Source organism: Monodelphis domestica, chromosome 7, assembly GCF_027887165.1.
Source record: "Monodelphis domestica isolate mMonDom1 chromosome 7, mMonDom1.pri, whole genome shotgun sequence".
NCBI classification, from domain to species: domain Eukaryota; kingdom Metazoa; phylum Chordata; class Mammalia; order Didelphimorphia; family Didelphidae; genus Monodelphis; species Monodelphis domestica.
In genome coordinates, this window is record NC_077233.1 from 149,663,400 (window position 1) to 149,679,122 (window position 15,723).

A 15,723-nucleotide genomic window follows, 5' to 3' on the forward strand; every position below is an offset into this window, starting at 1 on the left:
AAAGGCAGACTAAAAGGAATGTTTTAAAATAATTATTTTCCTGTGTATATGGCAATCACAATAACCATTACCTGTCAGACTGGGGCAGAGATGTAGGTTTGATGGACCATCTCCTAATTGGCTATTTACAAATGATAGAAGTCTTACAGTATTCAAGGGAGGAACTGAATAATGAACTCCTAAAACTCCATTTATATATAGATCTGCCCTGAGGTCTACTGTGATCTTTGTTCTTAGAGAAAACCACTGACCTATCAATCTATTGCTTGTAATACTGACCTAATCAATAAATTGATATTCTTACCCATAAATCAGTTTCTCAAAATAATTTTAATTGTAACAATGGAATAGCATTGTATTATAAGAAATAATATGTAAAATTCAGAGAAACATGGGAAGATCCATCTTAAAGCAGAATGATGTAAGAAGAACCAAGAAAGCAAAATATACGACGATGGAAATGGAAGAACAAGAAATTGAAACAGAACACTGTAATTATAACAACTAACCTTGGCTCCAAAGTAGAGAAAATGTATCTCTTCCTTCATTGCAGAAGTAAGAGATTATGAATGGGGAATTTTGAATAGATTGTCAGCTATGATTGATGTGGTGTTTGGTTTGGCTAAACTGTTCCTTTTTTCTTTCTTTTTAATCTTTGTTACAAGGGAGGACTCATCCCTGAGTTGGGAACAGAAAAGGAGGGGCTATTCATGGAGGTTCATATGATGAAAGGGATGGATTCAGGGAATCTTAGGAAGATACATGAAAGAATATAGAGTGAAATAAGTAGAACCAAAAAACAATTGTGTGGACAATATGTGTCTTCTGTAATGACATGAACATGGAAATATGTATTACATGAAAGTATGGGGAAAACCTATATCAGACCATTCATTCCTCAGGGTGAGGGGAGAAAATCTTAAATTTTAAAATGTCAAAAAACAATCATCCAAAAGTGTTTCTACATGTAACTGGGAAAAAAAATGAAAAAGACATGGAGATGAAAGACTACTGTCAGGAGAGCTAAAGTTCAGAACTTGCTGGTAGTAGTGGTGAAGAAAGCTAAGGAGAAGAGAAGGGGGTTTGGTTTAGTAACATTGGGGAAAAGAAGATCAGAGAGGGACTATATATATATCTACTCCTTAGGGTGGATGGGACACCAGTAATGGACAATAGTTAAAGCAAAGCTGCTCAATTCCCATTTGGTTTCTGCTTTGTCAAAGAGAGCAACCTTTGGACTGGAAAAGACAGAACAGAAATAGAAAGTTAATACTCAAGTTAAGTAGGGAGATAGTAAGGAACCACCTCCCTTCTCCTTGTTAAATTTAAGTCATCAGGCTCAGATTAACCACAGCCAGAAAGAATGGACCAGTATGATTGCTGGACCACTCTCAATGACTTGGAAAAGTTGTGGAGAACTGAAAAGGGACAGATTTTCAGAAGAGAAATGGGAGTACAGTGGTACAGTGAATAGAGTTTTGACTTGGGAATCAGGAAGACCTGAGTTCCCTTGAAGCCTCAGATCCTTATTAACAGTGTGACCCTGGGTGAATCACTTGATCTCAGCCTTAGTTTTCTCATCTGTAAAATGAGGGTGATAATAGTACCTCACTCCCAAGGTTGTTGTGGGGATCAAAAGAAATAAATATTTGTAAAGAAAGTACTTTGAAAACCTTAAAGCCTTGTATACATGCTAGCTATTGTTAGCATCATCATTAATGGGCTCCCTTTCACCAGAGATTATCAAGCAAAGGCCAAACAAATGTTGATTGGGTGTGTTGTACAAGGGGATTTTTTTTTTTATGGGTTAGAACAAGTGGTTTCTGAGGTCAATTCTAATTCTGAGAGTCTTTAGAAAAAACAAAAAACCTCAAACCTAAACACCACAAAACTCCAACCTTCTCTTTATTCATAACTTCAGTTTATCTGATCCCATTTTACTCTTTTTGCTTCATCTACTCTCACTTGCCATTTCCTTTTAATTTGTCTTTTTTAATTATCTGCCTCACAACAATTTTTCCTTAAGTTCTCCTGCCCTTTATCCACTCAATATTTTTATTGAATTTTCTTCCTTTACTCTCTATTCGCTACATTCTATTTCACTTCTTCCTTCCTTGACTCTTGCCCTTCATCTTTATCCCTCTTTCCCTCCCATTTCCTTGCTCTCCATCCTCTCCTTCCTCAACCTTCAATTGCTTTTCTTCACCTGTTCTTTCTGCCTAGTCTTTTTCTTTCCTAACCCTTTTTTCCCTTTTCTCCATCACCTTCTCTTCTATTCACACTGATAATTGCTCTTTTTTATTCTGGGGAAGTCTATTAATCTCTTTGAACATTCATTTCTTTATTTTTAAAAAGGGGAAACAGATTGGATTATATGAACTCTGAGGTCTTTTCTTGTTTTAGTTCTATGATCCTATGATCTTTCCCTTTCCTTTAATTTTTCCTTCTCCCCCAACTAACCTCCATTTCTACCCTTAGCTCACTTCAGAAGCAATTAACCTCATTTCTACCTTACCCTTAGTTCACTTAAACAAAAAACAAAAAACCAACCCTTATCTTCTGCTTGGAATCTGTGTATATTGATTCCAAGGCAGAAAGGCTAGGCAATGGGGGTCAAGTGACTTGTCCAATATCACATAGCTAGGAAGTGTCTGAGGTCAAATTTGAACCCAGGACCTCCCATATCTTAGCCTGGCTCTCAATCCACTAAGCCACCCAGATGTCCCCCTTGGTTCACTTTTGAGGCATTTAACTTCCCTGTGTCCTTATCAGTAATATGAACAGGTTGGAGTAGATGATTTCTAAGGTGTCTTCCATCTCTACATCTAGGGTCCTCTGATTCTCAATCCATCTCACTCTTCCTCTTACCTTCCTCCTAATCCATTTCCTCTCTTTTATCTCAGTGTCCAGGCAAAATCCTGGCATGTGGCCTTTCTTTTGTTTTGGAGGCACTCTTGGTCCTAAGTCACAGCTACAACGTATGGCCAAGGTATGGGACCCAATACCCCTACTCACTGTCAACAGATACTGAAAACTAAACTAGCCTTTCCTTTTCACTGACTCACGTTGAATCTACAGCTGCTGCTTTTATTGACCTTCACTGTACTACTGACCCTTCTACTGACTACCTTTATTTTTATTTTAAAAGGATGCTTTATTAAACTTTTTTTAAACACTCTGTCGTTGTGTTTTCCATTAAGGCTTTGGTGTTCTGTACGTACACATACTACGAAACAATATTGTGTAGTTTTATTAACATGAACTTAAGCTGGAGAGAATTTCTGAGCTATCAACTAGCAACTTTATCTTACAATTTATATAGTCCCATTCTATGCTTTATTGAAAAATGCCAACAATAAAAATCTTCCTGCTAGTGATATCTAGCATAAGCAGACAGAAGAAAAATCTTGACTTGTTTCCACTTTTAGTAGATGCGCCTCTGAAGCGAGCATCCTGACTTATTTCCTTGAGCCTGCCAGATTCAAGGACCTAAACTTGTCTATGACCTTCCTGGGCAGGTGAAAAGGATGCTCAGTGTGCGCTACCTAAGAAGGATGAAGTTGTGTGTGGGAGTGTGTTTGTTCCACTTTAGCCTTGTCTAAGGGCAGCCTGTCTCCACTAGCTCTGTCTTCATTAGTCAGCCCGACCCTTTCTAATTCCTTTCTAAACACAACTAGCTATTGCTGTTCGGACTGAAATAATTAATTGGAATGAAATTGCCACTGTAGGAGAAAAGAGTGATTAAACCCATCCAGAGGACAATGCCACTAATCATCAGTCTAAGCGTCTAATTATGGGGCTAGAGGATGTGGATGGGGGATAATAACAGGCTTTTGTAAACTGTGTTGCTGGAGGAGTGGGTAGGAGGGTCTGTGTATAGAGAACTTCACTCCCAGCACAGTACATGATTCCAAGACTCAAGAGACATCCAAGAGAGGAGAAGCTTGTGCGGTGGAGAGCACATCTTGGTGCAATGGAAAACACTCAAGACTTGAGAGTCAGAATCAGATTTGCTCTTGACTTTGCCCCTTTCCGGCTAGGTGTCTAAGCGTGACTCATTTAACCTGAGACTTCCATTTACCAACATGACAACAATGATACTTGTAGCATTCTTCTAGAAGGAAATGAGGAAAACGCCTTGTAAATATTAAAGTGTTATAGAGAGGTTGCTATTATTGCTATTGATCTGGAATTCCAATGGGGCTCAGTGGGGATGGACTGCTAGAAAAGATACCCCGAGGACTGACAAAGTCAGGCTTCTCTTTCTGTTCTCTTTTTCTTTTCTCTCGTCCCAGCCTCCCAGACTGAATGACTACCAACAATTTCCCAGTGCTTCCCGAATAAAAGCAGGCATGGTTTCCACCTATACAATCTGGCCCCACACATATCTTTTACTTTTCTCCTACATGTAACCTGCATTGAGTGTCAACCGTGTGAGCCCATGTGGCAACTGCAACACTCCCTAGTGTGGACTGAACAAGATTAAAATGTATTTGGGAAAATTTTTAACTAAACAAAAATACAATTGAACATAGATAATGTTAATTTGTGCGTTTTCTAAGCCAAAATCCTTGTCAATGGTTTAAGGATTCTCATTTCTGAGTTGGATACCCCTATACCATAGAAGGTATTACCCCTATACTCAGCTCCCCAATATTCCAGCCACCTACACTCCCCAATACTGGTTCACATTATACCGTCCTTTAAGTTAAAGCGCAAATACCATCTCCTGTATAAAACCTTCCTTGTTGGGATTCTTCCATTTGGAAATGATCTCCCCATTTAATCTCATAACACTCTGCCCTCAGTTTATGGGCTTGAATCCTCATCTGTATTTTATTTATTGGCATACCCATCTTCTCTTTAAGACTAGACACTCCCTGGGGGCAGCTGGGTAGGTCAGTGGATTGAGAGCCAGGCCTAGAGATGGGAGGTCCTGGGTTCAAATTTGACCTCAGACACTTTCCAGGTGTGTGACCCTGGGCAAGTCACTTGACCCCCATTGCCTAGCCTTTACCACTCTTCTGTCTTGGAGCCAATACATAGTATTGACTCCAAGTTGGAAGGTAAGGGTTTAAAAAAAAAAAGAAAGACAAGACACTCCCTTAAGGAGGCTACCTACTCATCTTCAAGGTCCCACTTCCTCCATGAGGCTTTGCTGGACTTCTCCAGACTAAGGAGGTAAATAGTGGGTAGAGAGCTGTGTTGAGAATCAACTGACCTGGCCTTTAATTCTGGCTCTGAAAATTACTTAGTGGGGTGTGATCTTGAGCAAGTCACTTGCTCAGATTTCTCCTTTATTCAATGAAAAGAAAGGAGACAAGTCTAAAATCTTTTCCAGTCTCTTTACCTAAATTTATTTCTGGTGCCCTCATTCTCCTTTTTCTACTCTTTGCCGTCCCATTCACATTCTTTTGAGAAGAATCCTTCATCTATTTGTCTCTTTTCTTACCCTACATGTCCCTGGCTAATAAGGGATTTTCTTATTTCATTTCCATCTCTTTTCCTACTTCCCAATTCTTTCATACTCTAATGCCCAGAAGGAGTACAGTAGAAAGTGTACTAGGCCAGGAGTCAAAAGAACTGAATTTGGGTCCTGGTTCTGTCATTTATCAGCTGGGCAAATCACTTTACCTCTCCCAAGTCTCAGTGTCCTCATTTATAAACTGAGGGTGGGACAAAATGTTTTCAGTGGTGTCATCCAGCTCTAACATTTAAGGTTCTAATTAATGTCAGTTCTGATATTTGGAGTTGTAAAATCTCTTCCAGATTTAATATTTGGAGTCCGAGGCCCACGCCTGTAATTAATTCCCTTCTCCTGCCTGGCCAAAAGACCTTTCCTCTCTGGCACCTTTCAGATGCTTTCCCAAGGTTCACTTTTCCTGGTTTGACACCTAAGTGTCATTGGTTCAACGTTACTAAATGTTCTTGATTCCTAAGCCATCTGCTCTGGGACACTTTGTCAAATCCAGGGTGGAAGCAAAAATTGCATTCTATGCATTTATAGAGTCCCTAGTTTATACTGTTGCCTAGATGCAGATTACTGCCCCTCTCTCAAATGCTTCTTCTTTCCTTAAATGTCTTGATTCATGCCATCTGGAATTGGTCTTTCCCCTTCTCTGATCTCAAAGGACTTTGTACTTTTCTTATACATTTTTATTTTGATTTGCATCACATTCCGGCAGGCATTGTGTCTTATTTGAATGGTGTAGCCCACCTAGCACCGTGGTTTGCGCTTCTTAATAAATACTTGTGGAAGGATCACAGATTTAGAGCTGGGAGGAATTTCAGAGGCCATCTAGCCTAACACTCTGATTTTTCAGATGAGGAAATGTAGGCTCATTGAAGCCGCTGGTGCAAGATCCCAAAGGCAGTGATTGCCCAGGGCAGTACTGAAACCTGGGTCTTCTCATTTCCCCCATGGAAGTCATGTTGCCTCCAGGATGACTAATTGGTGCCACACAAATTCTAGCAATTGCCACCAACGTTAACCAGTTGTGGTGTGGTGTAAACTGCCTGGAAATAGAGGAGTTGTGGAGAGGTGGCAGGGCAGGCGGAAGTGTTCATCATCACCACCAGAGCTGTTGGAGTCCTGGGGGGAATCATTCACAAAGCAGGCAGCCTCAGAAAAGGTAGAAGTCTTACCTTTCAATGTCTTCTAGCTCAGAACAGGAGAAGACCTCTTCTTGGCACTTAAAGGAGTAGAACTCGTCTTTGACCTTTATGGTAACAAAAGATGCAAGAGTTTTTAGTGATACATTCACTGGGTGCTAATGATAATAACTAACATTAATAGTGTACTTACTATGTATCAGTTGTTGATCAGGGGTGAGCAAATCACAGAAAAAAATAGGGTCAGGTGGTTTACTAAGGAAGGGAACAAGCATTTATTTTTTTTAACCCTTAGTTTCTGTCTTAAAAATTGAAACTAAGTATTGGTTCCAAGATAGAAGAGTGGTAAAGGCTAGGCAATTGGGGTTAAGTGACTTGCCCAGGATCACACAACCAGAAAGTATCTGACATCAAATTTGAACCCAAGACCATCCTATCTTTAGGCCTGGCTCTCAATCCACCGAGCCACCTAGCTGCCCCTGAGGACAAGCATTTATTAAGCAAATATTATCTAATTTGATCTTCACAACAACTTTGTGAAACAGAAACTATAATCATCATTCTCATTTTATAGTTGAAGAAATTGAGACAAACCATGGTTGAGTGACTTGCCCAGGGTCACAAAATCATATTTGAACTCCAGGTTTCCTGAATCCAGGCACAGTGTTCTACCTACTGCATGTCTTGACTGCCTCTGAAGAGAAAGCTTGCTTCTGTCTAGTTCTGCCTCTTCTAATTGCATGCCACGTGAAGAGGGCAGAATTCCACCCTTGGTTTGCCAGCCATCAGGCTCCTCAGATTAGATGCTGTCTGCCAGCAGTTTGCGAGTGCCATCTTTGAAGAGGGAATCATGGTGCACTTGAATGATAAATTGATTTATTTGGTTGACTCTGGTGAACTCTTCCAGTCGATGAGGATAACTTTAAGCTGGAAAAGTTCTTATGAGCCTGACCTTCTGTACTATATATATGGAGGGGAGATAAGAGTTTAAGCATAGAACTCTGGAAGGTTGAGGCCATCTTAATGTGGAAAAGCATCAATCAACAACGATCTTAAAGATCTCCAACAGTTCTTGCGGTTTTGCTAGGGCTGAAAACCACTGGGGATAGATAGCTGTGTAGAGAAGATTCAGTGTTCACACAGCTGTTTGTAATTGTTAATTACCCATCTACCCCCTCAGGAAAATAGCATCAAGACCTTTTTTGTTTGTTTGTTTGAAACTGGAGTCATCTGGCATCCTTCTCTAGCAGTCCTGGTGATTACAGTGATCTTCCCACCCCACTACTCTGCATTGTACGTGAGGGAGTGATGGAGAAAAGGAGTGTATGAGGGGTAAAGAGAGAAGAGAGTGGGGGAGCAGTTATTGATTATATGCAGAGCAGTAAAGTAATATCAAGGAATTAGTGTGAGGGCTAACAGCTGCCAAGCTATGGGCCCCTAGAGTTGATTCTCTGGAGCAGAATATTAGGGAAGAAAAATATCTGAATGGAGGTCTTAAGAGTAGATGTTTTGTGTTCAGTGTGAACGAGTTGAAATGTGGAGACATAAGGACTTCAATAGCTAGGCAGATGCTTTGTCTGCTTCTCCTGACTGTGGAACTAATCAAGAAATTGTATGCCTCTGGGTCCTTATCAGTCCCTATTAGTATTTAATTCAATTAATACTCCCTGGAAGATTTTAGGCTTTTTTTAAACCGATGTAGTTCATATCCCCATAGTTTTCTGAGGACTAGTGTTTTCTCCACATGGGAAAAGAGAAGAGTATTCCTGCATGGACTAAGGCCCTCAAGAAGTTTCCCTAATGGGTGGGAGAGTCTCTGTTTCTTCTCCTTGGCTGCTGACTAACAGAGTGCCACGGGGTAAGGAATGCCATCTCTGTGTGTCTCTTCCCTGGGTGTCTTTGTGAGGTGGCAATGAAGGATGCTTATTGGCTCAGAAGTTTTGCCATAGGTCAGCTTACTTATTATTTCTGGATCATACAGTTTGCCACTCTGCAAGGCAAAGCATAGCTCTTCACTGCATGTCATGCAGTAGTACTAGTAGTTGGGAATCATTTTTCTGGCAAGGGTGTTGTCCTTGATAAAGCCATTCAGAGATTTTATTCAGACTGATATCTGAACTTTTGCTGTGTATTTCATTTAATTCTTATAGTAACTTTATTTTACTTTCAAACTCTTTATTTGAATTCCCCCACCAACCCCCCCCAAAGAAGCACTTAAGTAATTGAATAATCCATGTATCTTTGAGAAATACCCACTCTTAAAAAAAAACAAAACCTCTTACCTTCTGTCCTAGAATCCATCAGTTCCAAGGCAGAAGAGCAGTAAAGGCTAGGCAATTGGGGTTAAGTGACTTGCCCAGAGTCATAAAGCTAGCAAGTATCTGAGGCCAGATTTAAACCAAGACCACCTGTCTCCAGACATGGCTCTCTATCCTCAGAGCTACTTAACTGCCCCCACGTATGTTTGGGAAAAAAAATGTAATCCCCACAGTCAGGAGATCAACTCTCCTTCAAAACATTGTACAGTGAACTTGGACCAATGGAGCATCTTTACAGAGTTTACTTTAAGAAGCTGACTTAATCTATTTTTCCAAACCTAGACAATGTTTGAATGTTTGGAGGGTTCAAAAGAATGCCTCTGTTTTCAATTTCTTTCAAACTTTAAAATTATTTTTATTTTCAAGTTTCATTAGTACTATGTTTGGGTTTGTGTGGGTGCTAATTTTTTATATTCTCTTAAGCTGCAGTACTTTGAATACTTTTATACCAAAACTAGTCAGACTCCTCTATTGGAAATTTAAAATAAATCTGTCATTGCTTACTTTGATTAATATATTTGCCCATTGCCCAAAGGGTAAGTTTGAGAACCTAGATATTAGCATTTCTTGAGTAAATTCAGTGTTAGAGCAAAACTAGGATAAAGAGAATACCTGTAACTTAGTACCATCAGGATTTGACAAATTCTGGAAGTAGAACATGTACAGTTAATCCAGAAGTTGACTTGATTTGACTTTTGCCTCTAGCGTGTTTGGTCCCAGTCAACAGAACAGCAGGCAGATGAACAATCATAGAAACCACTGGGTCCTAAAACCTCAAGAGTACCATGTAGTACCTGGAAACTTTTCACCTCCCTGCCCTAGTACCCAGCATAGTGCCTGGTACATTGTAGGTGCTCTCTAAATGTTTGTTGTGGAATTGTTGCCCAAGTCAGAAACTAGGATGAACATCTGTCACTGTGAATACAGTACTGCCCTCTGCAGGAATGGCTTGACCACTCCAAGTGCAGAATTCATCATGGATAAGGTCACTCCCCCCCCCACACTCTGGGGAACGATTGGCAAGGGTACTGCTACCCTGCCTTTATGGATGAATGGCAGCATACTGGGAAACAGGCAACATCCTTCAGCTGGTGATTTATTGCAGCCTCCGGTCCAGTGTGAGGACACCAGTTGTGTCTAGATGAAGGGGACAGGCAGGAAACCCCCTGAATTCCTGTAGCATATTCTTTGCCCTTCCATGACCCTAGGAAATAATTTCTCTGAATTTCATTACGAATTTGTTTTTGTCCCAGGAACAGGATTACATTATGGCATTGGTAAATACCTTCCCTAAAATAACACACTGGATTCCTAGCTACCCACTTAGTAACATCCCACTGTAATGCAGGCTACCTGAATATCCCCTTTGAAGACAGGATCATAGATATAGAACAAGAAGGGATTTCAGAAGATATCCAATTCAACATCTCTGTTTTATTGGTGAGGAAACTGAAGTCCAGGGAGATTCAAATTTGCCCAAGGTCAGGGCAAGGATTTGAACTAAGGTCCTCTGTCTCTAAAACCAATGTTTTTTTTCTCTTGGTACCCACCTTTCAACTCCAAATACTACTTAAATATGTTATTTCAGACCATAGACCACCTTATTTCTTTCTTTGGGGCCATACCATCCGTAGGCCAAGATATACCTCTTCATAGGACACCACCCAATAGATCCCATACACCAAGAGACAAAACTAACAACAGGGCAAATGGCTCTCATTGATACTCACCACTGAATTTTGTTTCAATAATTAGGTGTACGTGTTTACCTAGAATGCATCTTTTATTCTGAAAAATAATTTCCACCCTTAGGATATTCATGCCCAGTCCATTGCACCAAAGTTGGCCAATAGCTCAAATGAGTGCTCTTACAACCTGCTATGTATACCATGAGGGCCACCTATTAAATCAATCATTAAACATTTATTAAAAACTTGCTATGTGCCACACAGAGTGCTAAATGCTAGGGATACAGATAAAGAAAAGCATGGTCCCTTCCCTCAAAGAGCTCACATTCCTTGACTTAAAAATGAGTTTTTATTGATATCTTTTTTTTTAATATCACCATAGTTTCCTCCAGGACCCATTCCTCCCTCCCTCCCTCCCCAAGAGTCATTCCAAATAACAAATATTATTTTAAAAAACAAAATAAAAGCAGTCAGCATAGCTACGGAATACATAAAAAAGTCAAAAATATATGCAATGTGAAACACCTGTTGATATTTCATGTGTCCAAAGGAGTGGGGTGAAAATGTCATCATTCTCATATCTCTCCTTTTGATTGATGCTTGCTCTTTACATAGATATTTAAACCTTGCCTTCTGTCTTAGAATCAATACTAAATATTGTTTCCAAGGCAGGAGAATGGTAAAGGCTAGGCAACTGGGGTTAAGTGTTTTGGCCAGAGTCATACATCAAGGAAGAGCCTGATGGTATATTTGAACTCAGGTCCTCCTGACTCCAGGCCTGGCTCTCTATCCACTGAACCATATAGCTGCCCAATGCCAAATTCCAACTGAGGAAGATAAGAAAGATAGATGAAGGGCGAGTTAATCTGATCTCAAGATGTTCACCCAGTCCTGGGCTCCATTGGTATAGGGAATGGTACTCAAGGAACTTTCTGGAGAAGGTTACCAAGCTTGACTAAGTCTATGCCCCCCTTCATAACACCCTGAACTTTGGAAAGTTCTTGCTCTGAGAGGGTACAGTGGAGTTGGCTTTTATAAGAGGATTTCAGCCCAATTTGGGTTTTCCAGTCACCATGACACCAAGAGGATACTGGATTAATTTGTTTTTGTTTTTGATCTCCATGATGAGTGAAGACTCATGATCAAGTGGTCAGATAGCACAATTCAGAACCAATCACAATTGTAGTTTGGGGTGTGTGTGTGTGTGTGTGTGTGTGTGTGTGTGTGTGTGTGTGTGTGTGTATTTAGACCTTATGTATAAGCTCCTAAACTGCATAAGAGCTGTGCTAACTGCATTAGTGGTCTTTGTTACTGAGGGATCACTGACCTTTATTATTGGTAACTACCAGCCTTGCTGCTATAAATAGATAAGCTTGGATCTTTTGTACCTCAGTCTTTCATAACTGCAGATTTATTAGGAGGGTTATTAGGATGGAAGAGAAAGTACATAAATAACTGTACACATATGATATCAACAGTGTAAATGAAAAGTAATCTCAGAGGAAAGGCCTGAGCATCTGGGACAACCACGTAAGGCTGCTGGGAGATGGTAGGATTTGACTGAATCCTAAAGGAAACTAGGAGACAGAGGCGAGAGAGGAGAGCATTCCAGGCACAGGGAACAGCAAGTGCAAAGGAAATAAGAGTTGGTGGATGCTGCATTATGTAAGAAACAATAAGTAGGCTGGCCAAGCTGGGTCATAGCAGAGGTAAAGGGGATGAAGGGTCAGAAGACTGGAAAGACAGGAAGAAGACAGGTTTAACTATTTTAAAAAGCTTCAAATACCTGATCCTGGAGGTAAGAGAGAGCCACTACACACTTAATGGGCCCTTGTGGAATAGACAGGTACAAGATGTGGTTGTCCACCTGCACCACCATCATTTCTAATTTCTAGCATTTCTGTTGCTTTAAGGTTTGCACAGCACATTACATTTATTAGTTCATTTAATCATCAAAACTCTGGGAGGTAGGTGCTACAAATATCTCCAGTTTACAGCTGAGGGATTTGAAGTCCAGAGAGTTTAAATAACTTGATACAACCAGCTAAGTAAAAAGGATTTGAACTCAGGTTTTCCAAGTCCAGCACTCTATGCACTGGGTCAGCTGGTTGCCTCTACTTGGTTGGATACTTCACCACTGCAAGACTCAACATTTCTAAAACTGAACTCATCATTTTACCCCAATCCCAATTCCCCTCCCCTCTTTTTCAGTCCACAATAATACAAAACTAATTTCTTGTTTCAAATACATATTCGTAGTGGCACTGTTATTGTTTCAGTCTGGAAACCTTTGAATTACCTTTGACTCATTTTCTGCCTTTTATTTCCTATATCCAACCAATCACTGAATTCTGTTTTTTTTTTTTCTTTGAAATGTCTCTGGGAGACACTCCTTATTTTTCACTCTCATGGTAAGGCTCTCACTGTCAAAATATCTGTGGTGATGGAGTGATGAAAGGTAAGAGAGGGGCTGGATCCAAGCTCTCCTTCCTAGGGGAAATATAGTTGGGGTCCAGATCAGGATTCAAGCAAAGTCTAGCCAGAGGCCAGCCAGGGAGGGTCAGGAGCTGGGGTTTCTGAGGAATTCTTGCAAGGAAAGGGGCTGAAGTAGGAATGGAAGTGGAAGTGCTAGAGAAATCTGTATAGGATAAGATAGTGAAAGGACTTTTTGATGTAACTTGGCTCCCAGAATGCCAACCTTTTATGCCAACACAGTGCATTTATTCCTAGCTCTGACGTTTGTTTATATTATTTCAGAGCCATGGTTTCTTTCTTGCTTAACCATGCTATTCAGCCATCCTACGGGTCAAAACATACTTCTCCGCATATCATCCAGTTTTCTGTGCTGCTGCCTCCTCACTCAGGCATACTGAGTCACACAATCACAGACTCTTGGAGTTGGAAGGGATCTCCAGGGCCATCTGGTCCATTTCACACAAGGAAAACAATCCCTCCCACAACATACCCAACAAGTGGTCCTTTAGCTTTTGTTTGAAGACATGGAGGGTGGTGGTGGTACAGCAATTCACTACCTCCTGAACCAGCCCATTTTAGAGAGCCTTAATTGTCAGAGAATTTTTCTTGATATCAAACCAGAATTTTCATCTTTGCAACTTTTATCCTTTGTTTCCCAGTTCTGTTCTCTGAGGCCCAGAAGAAAATGTGTTCCTTTATCTTTATCATCATCATCATCATTTATAAAGTGTTTATTGTGTGCCAGGTACTGCACTGAGTGCTCTATAAGTATTATCTTATTGGATCCTTATAGCAACCCTGAGAAGAAGGTGCTATTATTACCCCCTTTTTCAGATAAAGATTTTGAGGCAAACAGAGTTGAAGACACAGACTCTGTGCCCAGGGTCACATCATTAGGAAGTGTCTTGAATCTGAATTTGAACTTGGGTCTTCCTGACTCCAGGTCCAGCCCTTTGTCCACTGCATCATTCTATCACATTAATGAAGACAGTTATGATGTTTCCTAACTATTCTCTTCTCCAGGCGAAATTTGCCAAGTTCATTTAACTGAGCGACATATAGCATGAACTTGAGACCCTTCATGTTTTCCTTCTTCATCTCTACCTTTTAGAATTGTTTTCTTCTTTCAAGGATGAGCACAGAACTGATATATAGAAACAAACAAGACACAGTTGTATATATACCTTTTTGGGGTGTCCAGTGATGCCTTCTATGGTACAGGAAGAGAGATACTGAGAACTTTAGTGTAACAGACAAACAGATAAATGTGGTGTTAAACTTTTCCCAAGAAGCCTTTTCTGTTCCCCTCAGGTATCAGTATTCTTTCTTTCTCCAAATTACTTTACATTTATTTTTAAAATTTGTTTCTTAAAAATTACTTATTTTTACCAATTAAGTGTAATAACAAATTTCCACACAAGTTTTCTTTTAAGTTATATGATTGAATTTATCTCCCTCCCCCGCTTCCCTTTCCTCTTGTGGTGCTGGCAGGTAATTTGATCTGGGTTATACATGTATTATCATGCAAAACATATTTTCATATTCATTTTTGTGAGTAATCTTATAAAACCCAAATCCCAAAATATAAACCCAAATAAACAACTGAAAAATTGTATGCTTTTATTTGCATTCTGACTCCAACAGTCCTTTCTCTGGAACTAGCATTCTTTGTCTTAAGTCCCTCAAAACTGTCCTGGATTGTTGTATTGTTGATAATAGTGAAGTCTATCACGGTTGATCATTCCACTATATTGCTGTCACTGTGTACAATGTTTTCCTGGTTCTGCTTATTTCACTCTGTATCAGTCCATGAAAGTCTTTCCAGCTCTTTCTAAAGTCATCCCATTCATCATTCTTACAGCGCAATAGTACTCCATCACCATCATATACCACAGTTTATTCAGCCATTCCCTAATTGATGTATATCCCTTCAATTTCCAATTTTTTGCCACCACAAAAAGAGCAGCTAGAAATATTTTTGTACAAGTAGGACCTTTCCCAGATTTTTATTTCTTTGGGTTACAGACCTAGTAGTGGTATTACTGGCTCAAAAGGTGTATATATATTGTTTTATAGCTTTAGGTATAATTCCAAATTGCTCTCCAGAATGGTTGGATCAGTTCACAACTCCACTAGTAATGCATTAGTGTCCTAATTTTGCTACATCCCCCTCCAACATTTATCATTTTCCTTTATCGACATATTGGCCAATCTGATAGGTCTGAGGTTGTACCTCTGAGTTGTTTTTATTTGCATTTCTCTAATCAAGAGGTATTTAGGACATTTTTTCATATGATTATTGATAGCTTTAATTTCTTCATTTCAAAACTACCTATTCATATCCTTTGACCACTTCTCAATTGGGGAATGATTTGTATGATTTGTATATGATTGTTACAAAAATGATTTCCCAGGTTGTTGTTTCCCTTCTAGTTTTGCTTGCATTGGTTTTGTTTGTATAAAACCTTTTTAATTTAACATAATCAAAATTATTTTACACCTTGTAATGCTCTCTATCTTCTTTGGTCATAAATTCTTCCCTTATTCATAGATCTGACAGGTAAACTGTTCTAGGTTCCCCTAATTTACTTATATCACTATTTACATCTAAATCATATGCCCATTTTGAT

General features: G+C 39.7%; 1 protein-coding gene across 17 annotated transcripts in view; it reads right to left on the bottom strand.

Moving 5' to 3' along the window:
• The window catches only part of TNRC6A (trinucleotide repeat containing adaptor 6A), a 303,084-nt gene that overhangs the window by 215,118 nt on the left and 72,243 nt on the right, over window positions 1-15,723 (bottom strand). For all 17 annotated transcript variants that reach the window (XM_056805836.1, XM_056805849.1, XM_056805845.1 and 14 more), the window contains exon 2: window positions 6,646-6,719. In XM_056805836.1, the coding sequence (XP_056661814.1) occupies window positions 6,646-6,719 (74 nt within the window). The remainder of the gene's footprint in view (window positions 1-6,645; window positions 6,720-15,723) is intronic.